The sequence below is a fragment of the Bos taurus genome, chromosome 7, assembly GCF_002263795.3.
Source record: "Bos taurus isolate L1 Dominette 01449 registration number 42190680 breed Hereford chromosome 7, ARS-UCD2.0, whole genome shotgun sequence".
Classification (NCBI taxonomy): domain Eukaryota; kingdom Metazoa; phylum Chordata; class Mammalia; order Artiodactyla; family Bovidae; genus Bos; species Bos taurus.
Genome location: NC_037334.1, coordinates 1,689,887 through 1,703,845, shown reverse-complemented (window position 1 = coordinate 1,703,845; position 13,959 = coordinate 1,689,887). Strand labels below are relative to the sequence as shown.

General features: G+C 42.5%; 1 protein-coding gene and 1 pseudogene across 6 annotated transcripts; both read right to left on the bottom strand.

Moving 5' to 3' along the window:
- Window positions 1–205: 205 nt before the first annotated feature.
- Window positions 206–9,224, bottom strand: HNRNPH1 (heterogeneous nuclear ribonucleoprotein H1). 6 transcript variants are annotated; one of them, NM_001193234.1, is made up of 14 exons: window positions 9,173–9,209; window positions 8,558–8,686; window positions 7,119–7,274; window positions 6,766–6,909; window positions 5,203–5,341; window positions 4,075–4,253; window positions 3,924–3,995; window positions 3,734–3,867; window positions 3,452–3,587; window positions 2,999–3,058; window positions 2,817–2,906; window positions 2,055–2,147; window positions 1,555–1,604; window positions 207–962 (listed from the first exon to the last, which is right to left on the bottom strand). In NM_001193234.1, exons 2-13 carry the CDS (start codon window positions 8,652–8,654, stop codon window positions 1,555–1,557), a joined length of 1,350 nt encoding a protein of 449 aa, NP_001180163.1. In that variant the 5' UTR covers window positions 8,655–8,686; window positions 9,173–9,209; the 3' UTR covers window positions 207–962. The 6 variants fall into 6 exon arrangements, with proteins under 6 accessions (XP_005208436.1, XP_059744340.1, XP_059744341.1 ...); XM_005208381.5 differs by having other exon boundaries at window positions 913–962; window positions 8,558–8,713; window positions 9,173–9,224; XM_005208379.4 differs by lacking the exon at window positions 1,555–1,604 and having other exon boundaries at window positions 206–962; window positions 8,558–8,713; window positions 9,173–9,224.
- Window positions 9,225–9,322: 98 nt separating this feature from the next.
- Window positions 9,323–11,866, bottom strand: LOC112447317 (tubulin alpha-1B chain-like; annotated as a pseudogene).
- Between the last annotated feature and the right edge of the window lie 2,093 nt (window positions 11,867–13,959).

The window sequence follows — 13,959 nt, the reverse complement described above, 5'->3', positions numbered from 1 at the left end:
CATACAGACCTTCCACAGGACCCCACAGCTTAATTTACCTTCAGTTGTACTGGAAGGAAAAGTCTGAAGACATCTACACAACAGCCACAACTGCCAAGCCTGTCTGCCACAGCCAGAGATGCGGGCCACCGTTCACCTACGCCCCAGACAGCAAGGAAGCACCAACAAACAGTCCACGTGACACCGAAGCACAGACCAGACAAAGTGCAGTTTCTAAAAGGAAGATTTATTCGACAAGTTTCACTTAGCGCGATACACCTAAAAGGAAAACCACAATACAATGAAAAATTTAAATCAAGGCCTCAGAATTTCATACAAACACCAAGACCAAAATCCTAAAGTATTGGTATTGCGTGTCAAATTTCCCCCATTAACTTAAAAAAAAAAAGCTTAAACTTACGTGCCATAGAGGTTATTAAATGAAACTAGAATTAACAAACATGCCAAATGTTTCACTTTTAATTGTAGACACAGCTCCTATATTGAGTTTTACAAAAAAAGCATGTCTTTCAACATGCATCCAGACAGTGTTCAATGTAATGTGATGTAAGAGCAACATTTAACATAATTCAACTGCTTTAACCTAAATACACTTACTGCTTAAGTACATCCTACAAGAGAACTAACTTGAGAAAAGCTGAAAATTATTTAACAGGAATAGTTTACTCAACCTAGTTGTTACATCCTAGATGAATGTGTTCAAAAATACTGAACCTTAAGTCTTTAAAACAATCCTGATTTCCACTTAGAGTAAGCATAAATCACAAGCTTGTATTGCAAAACTGTTAAAACTTAAGTTTTTCTTTTAAAAAATGTTGACCAAGAGTCAGTGATCAGGATCAATTACATTCCCCATCCACCACTCATACTGGACATGCTAGACATCCCTCCCATTCCGTTCACTCCCATAGATGTTCGGCTTCCGCTACTGTAGTAGCTGCTGTTCACTGCTCCTTGGCTGCCTGCAAAGAGATCAATTTGACAAGTCAGGATAAGTATCAGATTAGCAGTCAACTAAAATATAGCATTCCAAAAAAAAGTTTAAAAAGTATACGAGTACAAATGGCTGCTGTCCAAGTGGCGAGAAGCATGTTTGGGAAAAGGGACTCCCGACTCCAAACAAGTCTCAATAAACCCCTTTTCTCTGCAGTACCAACTTGCCAGACTCTTGTGCTACCATTTATTTGGATGCTTCAGGATCAACGTTGAAAAAAGTTTAAAGGAAAACTAGTGTTTTTCAAAAATTGCAAAATTACTTCATGTTGTTTTTAAAGCTAAACAAAGCGTTTTAAAAAAAATTTACCGTAAACACTCACAATGTGTCCACTGAATGGCATGTATGAATAGGGAGCACAGGGGCAGTCTCTTGCTTTTCCTATTCATGGTGGGCAGGAAGTGAGACAACGAAGTTGGACTAAAGGCAACTCACTGTGCCCAAGATGGCAGCCTCCATGGAGTTAAATAAGAGCCATTGACTGCTATAGAAAGTGTCATTACAACATATCAATATTTGCTATTGGGAATTTAAATTATATTTTTTGAGAAAATATTTACCTATGCAATGTTTGATTGAAAATCACTGGAGTTTTCCTGTAAAACTTGGTCTGCAAAAGGATTTTGTAGGGTAAGACTATAATACCAAAATCACCATTCTTTAGACCAACTGAAAAAATTAATTAATAAAACCAATCCTAGGTTAACTGACTAGTAAATACGGTCTTGAACCCAACCACCATTCTAAATTCTCCCTCCATCTAACATGGATTTACTGCTAACAAAAAGACAGAAAAAGAGAACGACTTTAATGTTTTAACAAACGGAGGCAGATGTTTTCTGGCTCGACATTATTCAAAGTTGCAATATCGACTATTTTGAATTCATAGAATACTTCCCCCTCCCAATGATTGATTCTGAAAATTAAACTATTTGAATATTTATATTAGGATCAAGAACATACATTTAATAACCCAATTTTACCAAAAAAGGAGCCTGAACATTCCCAACTAAAGAAACCTGCCTGAAACTTATTCTAAGTATATTAAAAAAACACTTACCGTATCCACTCATGCTGCTCTGGCCACCATAGCCGCCTCCATAACCACCACTCAGCTGCTGGCTGGCCGGGCCCCCGTAACTGGACTGGTTTGCTGTTAAGTTAAGACAACATTAGAACCTTGTTTCTTATATAATGTGGTACCTGGTGGTACCCGGCTTGTAATTCTAAATCTAAATTTCTAAATTCTAAATTTCCAGTCTTGATCTTAGTATCACTAGAGCCCACTGTACCACCTTCTGCCTATTGCCTAGGACCAGACTACCTTTCTATCCATCGTATGAGCTAGTCAAACACTTAAAAACCACAAGGCCAAAAGTATACACATCAGCAGGACTGAATCCACGTTTCCTTAAGTAGAGGCATTTTGACAACACCTTATGAAACTGCTTAATTGGATTTAATGGGATTTCCCCCCATGATTCCATATAATAAGGGTATTTCAATACACAGGTATCACTGAACACCTAATTATGCCCAACAATTTATTCTGATCCTGTGCTTTTTTGCTAAATATTTTAGGCTTATACTTCATACTTAAACAATTCAACTAATTTCTTTCTACAGTCCCCTCCCCCAAAAGTACTTCAAACCAACTTATCTATTCTAAACATTTTATATAACTCACATTTAATGCATACTATTCAAATAAAAACTTTTATTTGCCTAAATTTTGCTAAACCCCTTATATATAAATTAACTTAACTTATATAAATTGACTTATATAAATGTTTTGGTTTTTAAAAAAACTAACGATATTTACACAAGCCCATGCCTCCCATCATTTGGCTACCATAAGCACCACCGCTTGCTCCTGCTGTAGAATTCAAGAAGAGTTCTACATATCTGTGTTCTGAAATGAGAGAAAAGGCATACAAGGTTAGCTTAAAAAAAAGACACTAAAGTGATATTTACACAAACCCATGCCTCCTAGCATTTGGCTACCGTAAGCACCACCGCTTGCTCCTGCTGTAGAATTCAAGAAGAGTTCTACATATCTGTGTTCTGAAATGAGAAAAAAAAAGTTTGAAAATGTATGTTGGTGACAGAAGATAAACTCTTTTAAGTTCTTTTAAGTAGATCTGTGAACTTATTACTTTTAGTAAAAAAAAAAAAAATTCTAGCTGCTTGTTCTCAGGTGATTTACTTCATGCAGGTTTTAAAAAGCAGTCAAGCATTCATCTAAATCGCTTAAGTCTGTCAATCAAGCATATACCTTCAGTCAGTGTTGTTATCAAATTAACTTATCAAATTCATTTTAGTCATAGAACTTTTTAAAGATCCACAGAACCCTATCACTAGATTAAAAAATTTTCACATCCTCAGTATTCCTCTATTATAATCATTAGTCACACAACTATCTGTAAAGAGACCCCAAAATCCTTAAATCACACTTACGCATATTTGCTTTGTCTTTTGACATAGCTGCCACAGCATCTTCATGAGTTGCAAACTCGACATCTGCTTCACCAGTTACTCTGCCATCAGGACCAATTTCAATATGTACTCTCACAGGGTTGAGTGGTGAAAAAAACTAAATACAAGGTATTTCAAAGAATCAAAATCAAACCTTGTTACAAGAAACAAAATTTTAACATGCTGCTTCACTTAAGTAGAACCACCACCATGTTTGTACTGCTATACTGAAATAGACAATTTATCAATCTATCCTCCACTTACATTATAAATGTCATTCTCAGTAGCTCTGTAAGGTAATCCCCGCATGTGAACACAGTGTCCTGTTGTGCTCTGGAAAGTAGAGCCACCATCCCCGTATCTGTGATCTGACATTCCTGAAAAACAGTAATTGAGGTCTAGATGAACAAGAGTGTAAGTATCCCTCAGAAGAGAAATTCAATTCTTACCTTACCTCTTCCGAATCTATCTGACCCAAATCCATAGCCATCATTATAGCCATTATAATCATCATAGCCTCCATAACCTGAAAGACAAAAAGTACTATCACTACAAGAAAACACTCACAAAGAACAGACCTCATGACACTTGCACAGTCTACATACCTCCACCATAAGCACCACGCCTCATCCTTTCAAAGCCAGCTCCTCTTCCAATGCTGTTATACCCTCTGCCAGCCCCAGGTCTGTCATAGGGACCTGGTCGCTGCATGGCCATAAGTTTTCGTGGTGGATCATAGTGAGTTCTAACTTCAGCTCGACTGCTCTTAAAGATTTCGATATACCTAAAGCATTGTTCATGAGGAAGGGGGGTGGGGAAGGGAGAGAAAACATTAGTTCATTTCATACAGGTATTTAGTTACACAAGAAAACAATGAAGTCATAGCCATGAAACTGACTAATATTTAAAGCCAGATTTCTTATATTTGCATAGGCAATGACCAGAAATTCACTCAATTTTAAGATTTAATGTAAACTTTATAGGAGAAAAACATCCTCCTCTGAGGCAGAGTGCCCAACCTTAGGGGTAGAGAGGAGTACTGTAAATGTCTTAGGAGGGAAAGAATTCCACTCAACTTTCAACATTTCATCTCTTAAATCCATTGGCATCATGTATAGCAAGTGGGCTAAAAAGCCAGCCTCCACCAACAGTCTAGCCCACACTACACATCTCCTTCCGCCAATAAATTCCCCAGCCTATGCTTTTAGTAGGAATCAGCATAGGTAAGCGCATGCTTCAATGAAAAATAGTCACAAGCAAAGAGAATAAAACCTTTTGTGACAATTTCTTGAAAGCTATGCTTATTAATACATATGCAGAATATTTATACAGCAAGAAAAAGTTTGTTGCATTTCAACTTTAAAAACAAGATCAGAAAGTATCACATTTTCTTATGGTAATATTAATTTACTAGGTGGGTGTTATTACAGCTAAAGCCAGGTTTGCATTAACATTTTTAAAACCATAGTCTCTCAACTCCACTGACTGGGGTTAATTAGGACTCTTACAAAATTGTGAAGTAGATCAAATTAACTGGGGACAATTTTAAAATCTAAAATTTAATCTGAAAGTACTATCGGACTTTTGACACTGGAAAAGTTTGAAAATTGTGGCAAAATATCAAATAGACTATGAAATCAGATTTTTTTTCCCTTGATTCTAAGCAGAGAGAATATGGATTTAATAGTTTACCATAAGAAAAGTGACAAATCCAACCAACCATCCATCCCCACCTGTGCCCTATTCTTTCCTTGTGTTTCTTTAGAGCCTTTTCAGCTATTTCCTGTGAAGCAAACTGCACGAAGGCCTCCCCCGTACTCCTCCCCTGGAAGTCCACCGGCAATGTTATCCCATTTGGCACGATTTCCAACCCTTCAACCCAAGGACAAATAACCCCAGTAGGGGGGCAATATTAACATCACAAGCCCAGAAATGATTCTTCTTATAGCTTTAAATAAACCAGAATTTTAACTTTAGGTGAATGGTATGCTTTCAACAAGTACTCTTTAAAAAAGCATTGCAGTAATATGAAGTTCCATTATTACAGACTATAACTCAATTCTTAACACATCCCATGACATGGTATACAAGAAAACACTTTGAACACAGGATGCATTAAGAATTCAACAATTAAGAACACTTATTTATCTATGCAACTTAATGTTGAATTATACAAGAATTACACACATTTTCAAGCATTAAATACAATAGTTTTGCTAAATTCAAAGATATACCTTTTACCTCATTTCATATTTTTCAATGTTTTAAAGTTAGTGGAACTTCAGTTTTTAAAAATTACATATTTAAACATTTCATATACAAATTGAAACATTGCTTAGTCATACAATTGACAAACATACAATCTAAGCTTTCAACAAACAACTGATCTAACACAGCACAATCATGCACTCTTATTCTCTAACAGTAGTATGATTCACTTCTGGAAATTCCGTCTATGAAAAATCCTTTCCGTGGATACATTCCCAAGCTTACAAAAAGGACTTAAAGCACTTTCCTAGAAGATATGAAATTATGTTCATATTTAACGATGTTGACAGATAGCATTCAATTCTCACCAATTTAGACAAAAACAGTAAAAATAGACTTGATTTCAAAAATTCTGGCAAAACATTAGGACTTGATACATATCTAATAGTCAAAATTGTAATACATACTATACTAAACCATGAAAGGATTTGTTAATTCCAATTTATAACATCATGAATATTAAGCAACAATATTTAAAATATATACTCTAACATTCTGCTAAACATTCAAATACTTTAGGCCCAAAACAATTTCAAAACAGTTTCTGTACTTCAGATACTAAGACTACATTCAACCTACACTTCCTTTCCCTATTTTTTCTTGCATAAACAGAATGAGATCATTAGAGACATTTCTGACCCCAGTACCTACTGTGTCTTACAATATAGACACCTGCCATAAATTACAACAGCCTAACATACTAATCTAATGTTAAGGGATCTTACCTTTAATGTGAAGTATTTTGCTGAACAGCAATGTGAGGAAAGTAGTTAAGTTGTTGAGGACAATCCTCAAAGATCTACTCTGAACTACAATACTAAATATAAGCAAAGTTAGCATTTTGGAAATAATTAATCCACCTTTAAGATGGGCTTAAATTATTTGACGGTCTCCAGGAAGAAGAAAACATCTGCATATACTCACAACCTATTTAAATATCTAAGCTTCTCAACTTTTAAGTCTATTCAATCACATGTTGCCAGCTGCTAGCCAGAACTCACTGCTCAATAACAAACACGACTACATACCTGAGAAGAACTGAACAATTTCTTCCTTGCTACATCCAAATGGGAGTCCTCTAAGCCGTACAAAGCCATCATTGGCCGTGTCAGGACTATTTGGACCAGTATGCTTCAACACCCAATCCATTTCAACGTTGTTTGACTTGAATACTGAAAGAGGTGCTTAGAATTAGTCAACTTCGGAAAGTTACAGAACAATGTTCAGACTTCCTGGGTCTTTAGATAATCTAGGAAGAGCTGCCATAAACTCTTAGATGACCATTTCCATGCGGTCAAATACCTAAAATTCAGAAGGGGTAAGATAGATTTCTATTTGTTTAATGTTTTATTTACTGTTACTAGGGCAACGTAAATCAAACCTTCAACATATCTGTGTCCCATAGTTTCTCTGTCTTTTTTCAGGGCCAATTTGACTTCATCTTCTGATTCAAGTTCAACAAAAGCCTCGCCACTCGGTCTGCCTTCTCTGGTGTAGATGAAACGAATACCTTGAGCCCCATTTTGAATTTTGCAGTCTGGAAAGAAAACAACCGTTAATACAGAATTTAAAACTAAAAACCACCTCTGGGTGATACAGATAAAATGCCTATACATACCCCCACTACAAAGGAAATCATTTGCAAAACCTTGAATGAGCAACATTACTATCTCCTAAGGTGTCTTAGTAATTAAGCAGTTTTCCTCTCATGACCAAACTTTCTTATTCCCCTGAATACATTCCCGATCCATCAAGAAAATCCAATATTCAAAGCAGTTTCTTACCGAACTTATCTCCAACTCATTACTCATGTGTGTCCATTAAACATACTTTTAATAATAACTCCTCAGCAAATTTTTCAATCTGGACTTTGTGATTTTTATGGTCTTTTCTGAATACACTTGGTTTGGACTTTTGATTCGGGGTATTTGACAGTTTTACCTTACTAGAAGCAACATCACAGTTTCTTGCTCAAATCCGAACTGCAGGGCCAATACTCACCTGAAAGGGGATCAATGTTACCAAGCTAAAATGCTCCAAACGCACAGCTGAAGCCAAACCCAGTCTTGCTCACTGCAAGGTGGCTTCCCATGTACTTGCTTCTTGTTTTCGTTTTCCGTTACATACACTGAATTCAGATAGTAAGTCAATACTACAAATATCCTTCCAACCTGTAAATTTCTACCAAATATCATCTTTCAGTCTAATCTTACACTAATAATGAGAACACGGGCATTTGGCAGACATTCAAGGAAACCTACATACTGGAAAAAAGCTACCCAGGCAAGAAAACTTTTCCGGGTTTCAGTGCCCTCAACTGTAAAGCGAGCCAGACCACGAACTCTTCAATTACCAAATCCCGATTAGGAAAACTGTCTTAAATTAAGAAGCAATATTTTCTTTTTCCAAAACAGAATGCCCCTTTTCAAATCAACACCCAAATTTGAAAAGTGTTAGCAATTTAAATTTGTAAGGTATTTGCTGAGCTACTCGGCAAATTTTCCCAAGATTGCGGGGAAAATCTGGTCTATTCCCATTTATCCTTTGTAAGAAAAAACAATACACAGAAAAATACTTAAAAAGATAAACAAAAATTCCACCAGAGGCCGCATTACCCCCAGGAGCGCCGGGCGGGTGGGGCTTTCGCAATTTCCATTGCGTAACCGCAGCCTGCTGGGCGCGCTCGACAGCGGGAACAGCTGCCGCCCGCGCCCCACTAGGGGGCGCCACGGGCTCGGCCCCGCCGTCGTCGCTGTCGCCTCCTCGCTCGCCCGCCCTGCGGCCCCAGGTGCTTAATTCCAGCCTCCGTTTCAGACTCACCAGAAAAAAACCGCTGCACTTCGTCTGCAGAGCAAGACCAAGGCAAGCCCCGGACCTTCACCACGAACCCCTCACCGCCTTCGGTGCCCAACATCATGGTCTCCTAGTGGGTGCTGGCGTCGAATCAGACTGCAAGACCCGGGTCGGCAGTCAGACCTGGAAGAACGTTAAAATGAAACAGCCCTCCGCTCTCGAGACGGCCCGCCTGCCCGCGGAGCCTCAGGATGGGTCGACCCCGTGAGGACGTTCCGACCCCAGCGAATATAACAACGAGTGCCCCACTTGCCAGCAGCCAGACGCCCGAAGCCGCTCTGTGCACCAGGTATCGTGGCCCCAAGCCGAGGGGGAACCCGGCCTAGCGCCAGCGTGGAGGCTAGGAAATGGCGGCGGTCGCTTCCGCTCCGCCTCCTCCGACATCTCACACAATAGAGTCGTCGCGGCCTGCAGGCCTCAGCGGCCCTGCCGCAACTCGGCGAACCATTCCTGGCTCCTAACGGCAGCTCTCACCTTGCCAAAGACCCTGACGCTCTACACAGACCCAGGGGCAAGCAATCCTCGCAAAACTGACAGCCTCGGGGGACGCTGGATGGTAAACACCGAACAACAAACACTCACCTGCAGACACAACTTCGGCGCGGCTGAGACGAAATGGCTAGTGGGCGCCTGCGCAACCTAAATAAGGCCCTTTGAACAAGCTCTGCGCACGCGCAGCCAGGTGCCCGCACCGCCCTCTTGCGTCACACAGAGCTTGGACGCATGCGTAGTTTTACGAGCCGGCCCACTCCAGCCCGCTAATTATTATTCGCATGCGTATTTGGTTCAGCCCCACCCACCTCCTTAAACCCACTAGGCTGTTTTGCGCCTGCGCCTTACCGCGATTAGCGCGCCTTAGCGGTTTTAGTTTCTCGCGCATGCGTCTTCCTTCAAACTGCTCTCGACTTACCCTTTAGAAGGGGGAGGGGAATGGCGGCGGCCAGTTCTTTATAGGAACTGTATGAGAGTTTCGGGCTCTGGGTTGTGATGAGGTGTCCCTAGCGTGTTATCCGCAGTCCTGCCCAACCTGAAGGTACAGAGGCTCCCCGCCCTTGCGCCGCCAGTACTCCTCTTCTCCCTAGAGCCAGTCCGTGACCAACCGGGCGCTGCGGAACGGCATACTTGTGCGCCCGAAGCCACCTCCGCGGTACCCGGAGCGCATCCAAGGCCTTCGCCCCGCCACTGCCCCTTACCTGCCGCCGTTGGGCCTGGGGCTTGGACCCACGCAGGGTCTCCGTGCCCGTGCCTCAGTCCCGTACCCCGCTTTTGCCCTAACGAACTCCCACCCTGCGACCCCCGCTTCCTCGCCTCGGGTCAGCCGGCGGGGCGCTCGCACGAGAGTGGGGCGCCGGATGCCGCGTCCGGCCGCGCCTCGTGAGTGCAGGTTGAGCCGCCGGTGCGCGCCCGACTCCCCTCTCTCGAGCAGGTTCCCGCTTAATTCTCCCAAAGCTAAGCAGACAACCGTTACGGCTTCCCCCCGGGTGGGTCACCCCGTGTGCTCATAAGACACTAGTGATGTTCGAGACTAGTGGATAATCCCAGATTTCCTGCAGCACTGCAGAAACTGGGACCATTTCTGTTGCCTCCCAGTCCTCCCCTTGTCTGATCCCAGTTGTCCTCAAGCCAGGGGTAACACAGCACAGGTCTGTCTTGAGTACCACCATGGGTAGATACAAGTGAAACGTGTTTTCACCCCTGCAATGGTGTAGAAGCCACATCCAGTTTTGGGGGTTTTGTGTTGGTTTTGTTTTTTTTTTTTCCCCCCTTAAAATCTTTAGTTTTGAGACAGGACAGGAGTCTTACAGATACACATGGAAAAGCAATCCATGATCACAGTTGAAAGCGAAGACAATGTAGTCAGTTTTTATGCCTGTCAGCTAGCTAATGCTGAAGCTCTGAGTATGACATGCTGCAGGCCTCAAAGGAATGGTAACTAGTATTCCTCTCCTTCCTCTGCCTCTCCTTCAACAGAATCCACACAACCTCATAATCCTTCTCGAGGGCAGCCATGTCCTCACGGGCCTCAGAAAACTCCTTCCTCCATACCCTCACCCACATACCATTGAACTAAAACATGCTTGGCATGCATCAGGTCAAACTTGTGGTCCAGGCGAGCCCAGGTCTCAGCGATGGCTGTGGTGTTGCTCAGCATGCTCACAGCTTGCTTTATTTTGTCCAGGTCTCCACCAGGTACCACAGTGGGAGGCTGGTAATTAATGCCAACCTTGAAGCCAGTGGAGCACCAATCCACAAACTGGATGCTATGCTTGGTCTTGATGGTGTCAGTGGCAGCATTAACATCTTTGGGAACAACATCACCACAGTAGCACAGGAGGAGCAAGCCATGTATTTACCATGGCGGGGGTTGCATTTCACCATCTGGCTCAAAGCAAGCATTGGTGATCTCTGCTACAGAAAGCTGTTCATGGTAGGCTTTCTCAGCAGAGATGACAGCAGAGATGACAGATGTGGCCAGAGGGAAGTGGATGCGGGGATAGGGCACCAGGTTGGTCTGGAACTCTGTCTGATCCACACTTGGGGCTCCATCAAACCTCAGGGAAGCAGTGATGGAGGACACTATCTGGCTAAGAGGGAGCTTAAGATTCATGTAGGTTGTATCAAGATTTCTATGACAGATGTCATGGATGGCCTCATTGTCTCCCATGAAGGCACAATCAGAGTGCTCCAGGATGGTGTGGGTGGTGAGGATGGAGTTGCAGGGCTCACGTGCAGCTGTGGAAACCTGGGGGGCTGGGTAAATGGAGAACTCCAGCTTGGACTTCTTGCCATAATTGACAGAGAGACGTTCCATCAGCAGGGAGGTGAACCCAAAACCAGTTCCTCCACCAAAGCTGTGGAAAACCAAGAAGCCCTGAAGACCTGTGCACTGGTCAGCCAGTTTCCGAATTCGGTCCAAGACAAGGTCAATGATTTCCCTGCCAGTGGTGTAGTAACCTCGGGCATAGCTATTGGCAGCATCTTCTTTGCGTGTGATGAGCTGCTCAGGGTGGAAGACCTGGTGGTAGGTGCCAGTGCGAACCTCATCAATGACTTGGTTCCAAGTCTACAAACACTGCCCTGGGCACATGCTTGCCAGCACCTGTCTTGCTGAAGAAAGTGTTGAAGGAGTCCTCTCCCCTAGCAGTCTTGTCATTTGGCATCTGGCCATCAGGCTGGATGCCATGTTCCAGGCAGTAGAGCTCCCAGCAGGCATTGCAGATCTGGACACCAGCCTGGCCAACGCGGATGGAGACGCACTCACACTTGGGGGCTACGGATTAGCAGACGCAGGCAACAGAAGTAGACGCTGGTCTTGGCTACCATCCCCAACAAGCTAAGAGTCAAGGTAAGTAACACACTCCGTTTTCCAGTTTTAATGGGTTAGAAAACTGAAGAGGAAATGGAATAGAGGAAGACGGTAATCCAAGATAAGGTCACAGTGGTAGGCAAGGCCCAATCCTGAAAGGCCATTTAGGCCTTGACAATGGTGATAACTCCAAACGCAGAAGGCTTTGGCAGGTCTTCATCAGGGCACAATAGGACTTGTTTGAAAAGGAAAATTATTACTGGGTGTGAAGAGGACTCAGATGGACAAGCATGGTGAATGATGCTGCTTGCCCTCAATTGCAAATGGAGCTAGAGGAGAATAGAGGGCATTTTGGCTGAAGTCACCAAGATGTGGGATTCCATGCACATTGGACTGGTACACAGGAGGGCTATTGGCAATATATATTCAAAGTCTTTAAAAAATACACATCTTTGGGAGGGGGTTTTGGAGGAGAATGGATACACATATAGCTAAGTCCCTCCACTGTTCGTCTGAAACTACCACACATTGTTAATCAGGTATACCCTAATACAAAATAAAAAGTTTAAAAGTTTGAAAAAATATGTACATCCCATTTGACCCAAACATTCCGTTTCCACTTTTGCACAGTTTTAAATTTACGAGAATGTTCATCACAGCATGAAACAGGTAAATTTTAGAAGCAACCTAAATGTCAAATGGTGTATTGAATAAATTATGGTACAACTTTATCATGCATCACCAGGGGAAAAATTGATTCCTGAGTGTGAGGAGGAGAGAATACAACTAAGCTATTACAATGGTTTTTGGCCACAGTACCTAAACAAGAGGTACAGTGTACCTATGCTATTAATATTTCATGTCGGGAAGAAAAAAAAGTTGAGAAAAACTGATGTATGTAGTAGAATACTTTGCAGTTATTAAAAATGGTGACTAGAAGTATGTTTTTGGAAAGACATTTACAATATTTGTTGAGTGGAAAAAACCAATGAAACATTATTATGCATTGTTAAGATTTCCCTGGTGGCTCAGATGGTAAAGCATCTGCCTACAATGTGGGAGACCTGGGTTCGATCCCTGGGTCAGGAACATGCTCTGGAGAAGGAAATGGCAACCCACTCCAGTACTCCTGCCTGGAAAATCCCATGGATGGAGGAGCCTGGTAGTCTACAGTCCATGGGGTCGCAAAGAGTCTGACATGACTGAGAGACTTCACTTATGAAGCAATAATGCAGTATGGCTCAACATCCTGGAAATATAATTATGCACATGCATAGGAAAGAAACTATACATATATGGAAAAGATATAATCAAGTGTTTACAGGGACTTTAGGTGATAGGAGCATGGGTAAGTTTTTTCTTCTTCTATGTATTTTCTCTCTCTCTCCCTCTCTCTTTTTTTTTTTTTGGCCATGCACGGATCTGTGCACAGACTCTTAGCTCCCCAACCAGGGATTGGGCCCACGCACCCTGCAGTGGGAGTGGGGATTCTTAACCCCTGGACCTCCAGAGAAGTCCCTCTTCTCTGCTTTTCAGTTGCCAATACTAAACACATTACTTGTAGCTTTAAAACTTGACCATTTTCTGAGTGGGAAGGATTGAGAATGTTAGGATGTGTTTCCTCCATCCTCCTAGTGCCGTAGCATCAACTGCTTCAGAACGTGATGGGGACCAGGCAACCCCACTTTGAAGCTGGAAACTGTAAAGATAGGGACTGTGGTTCAGCTGTGAGAACCTAGGTACAGAGTCTCAAGCCCACTCCAACCTGGTGCAGTGTGGCTCGACCCTTTCATCAGCATAATCATAGTTGTCTTAAATAAGAGCTCCTCCAACACCTGGTGCGGGCTTTGAAACCATCTAAACCACTCTGTGTATTCTGATACATTTGCTTTTTCTACATGCCACAGAAAAACAAAGGGGTCCCCACAGGGAGGCCCAGCATCCTGGCCAAGGGGAGGGGCTGGCGCTCTTGATGGAGTACAGTCAGCTTCTGGGGCCACCTGGAAAGGGGATCTTAACATCCTCTCCTCAGTTCACTCAGCGTGTCTCCTTTGGGCAGAAT

Coding starts and splice junctions, on each gene's coding strand:
- HNRNPH1 (XM_005208379.4), bottom strand. CDS start 8,654: ATGATGTTGGGCACCGAAGGCGGTGAGGGGTTCGTGGTGAAGGTCCGG. Junction 7,275..8,557: donor AGTGCAGCGGTTTTTTTCTG/GTGAGTCTGAAA, acceptor TTTTCTTTCCAG/ACTGCAAAATTCAAAATGGG. Junction 3,588..3,733: donor CTGAGAATGACATTTATAAT/GTAAGTGGAGGA, acceptor CCTTGTATTTAG/TTTTTTTCACCACTCAACCC.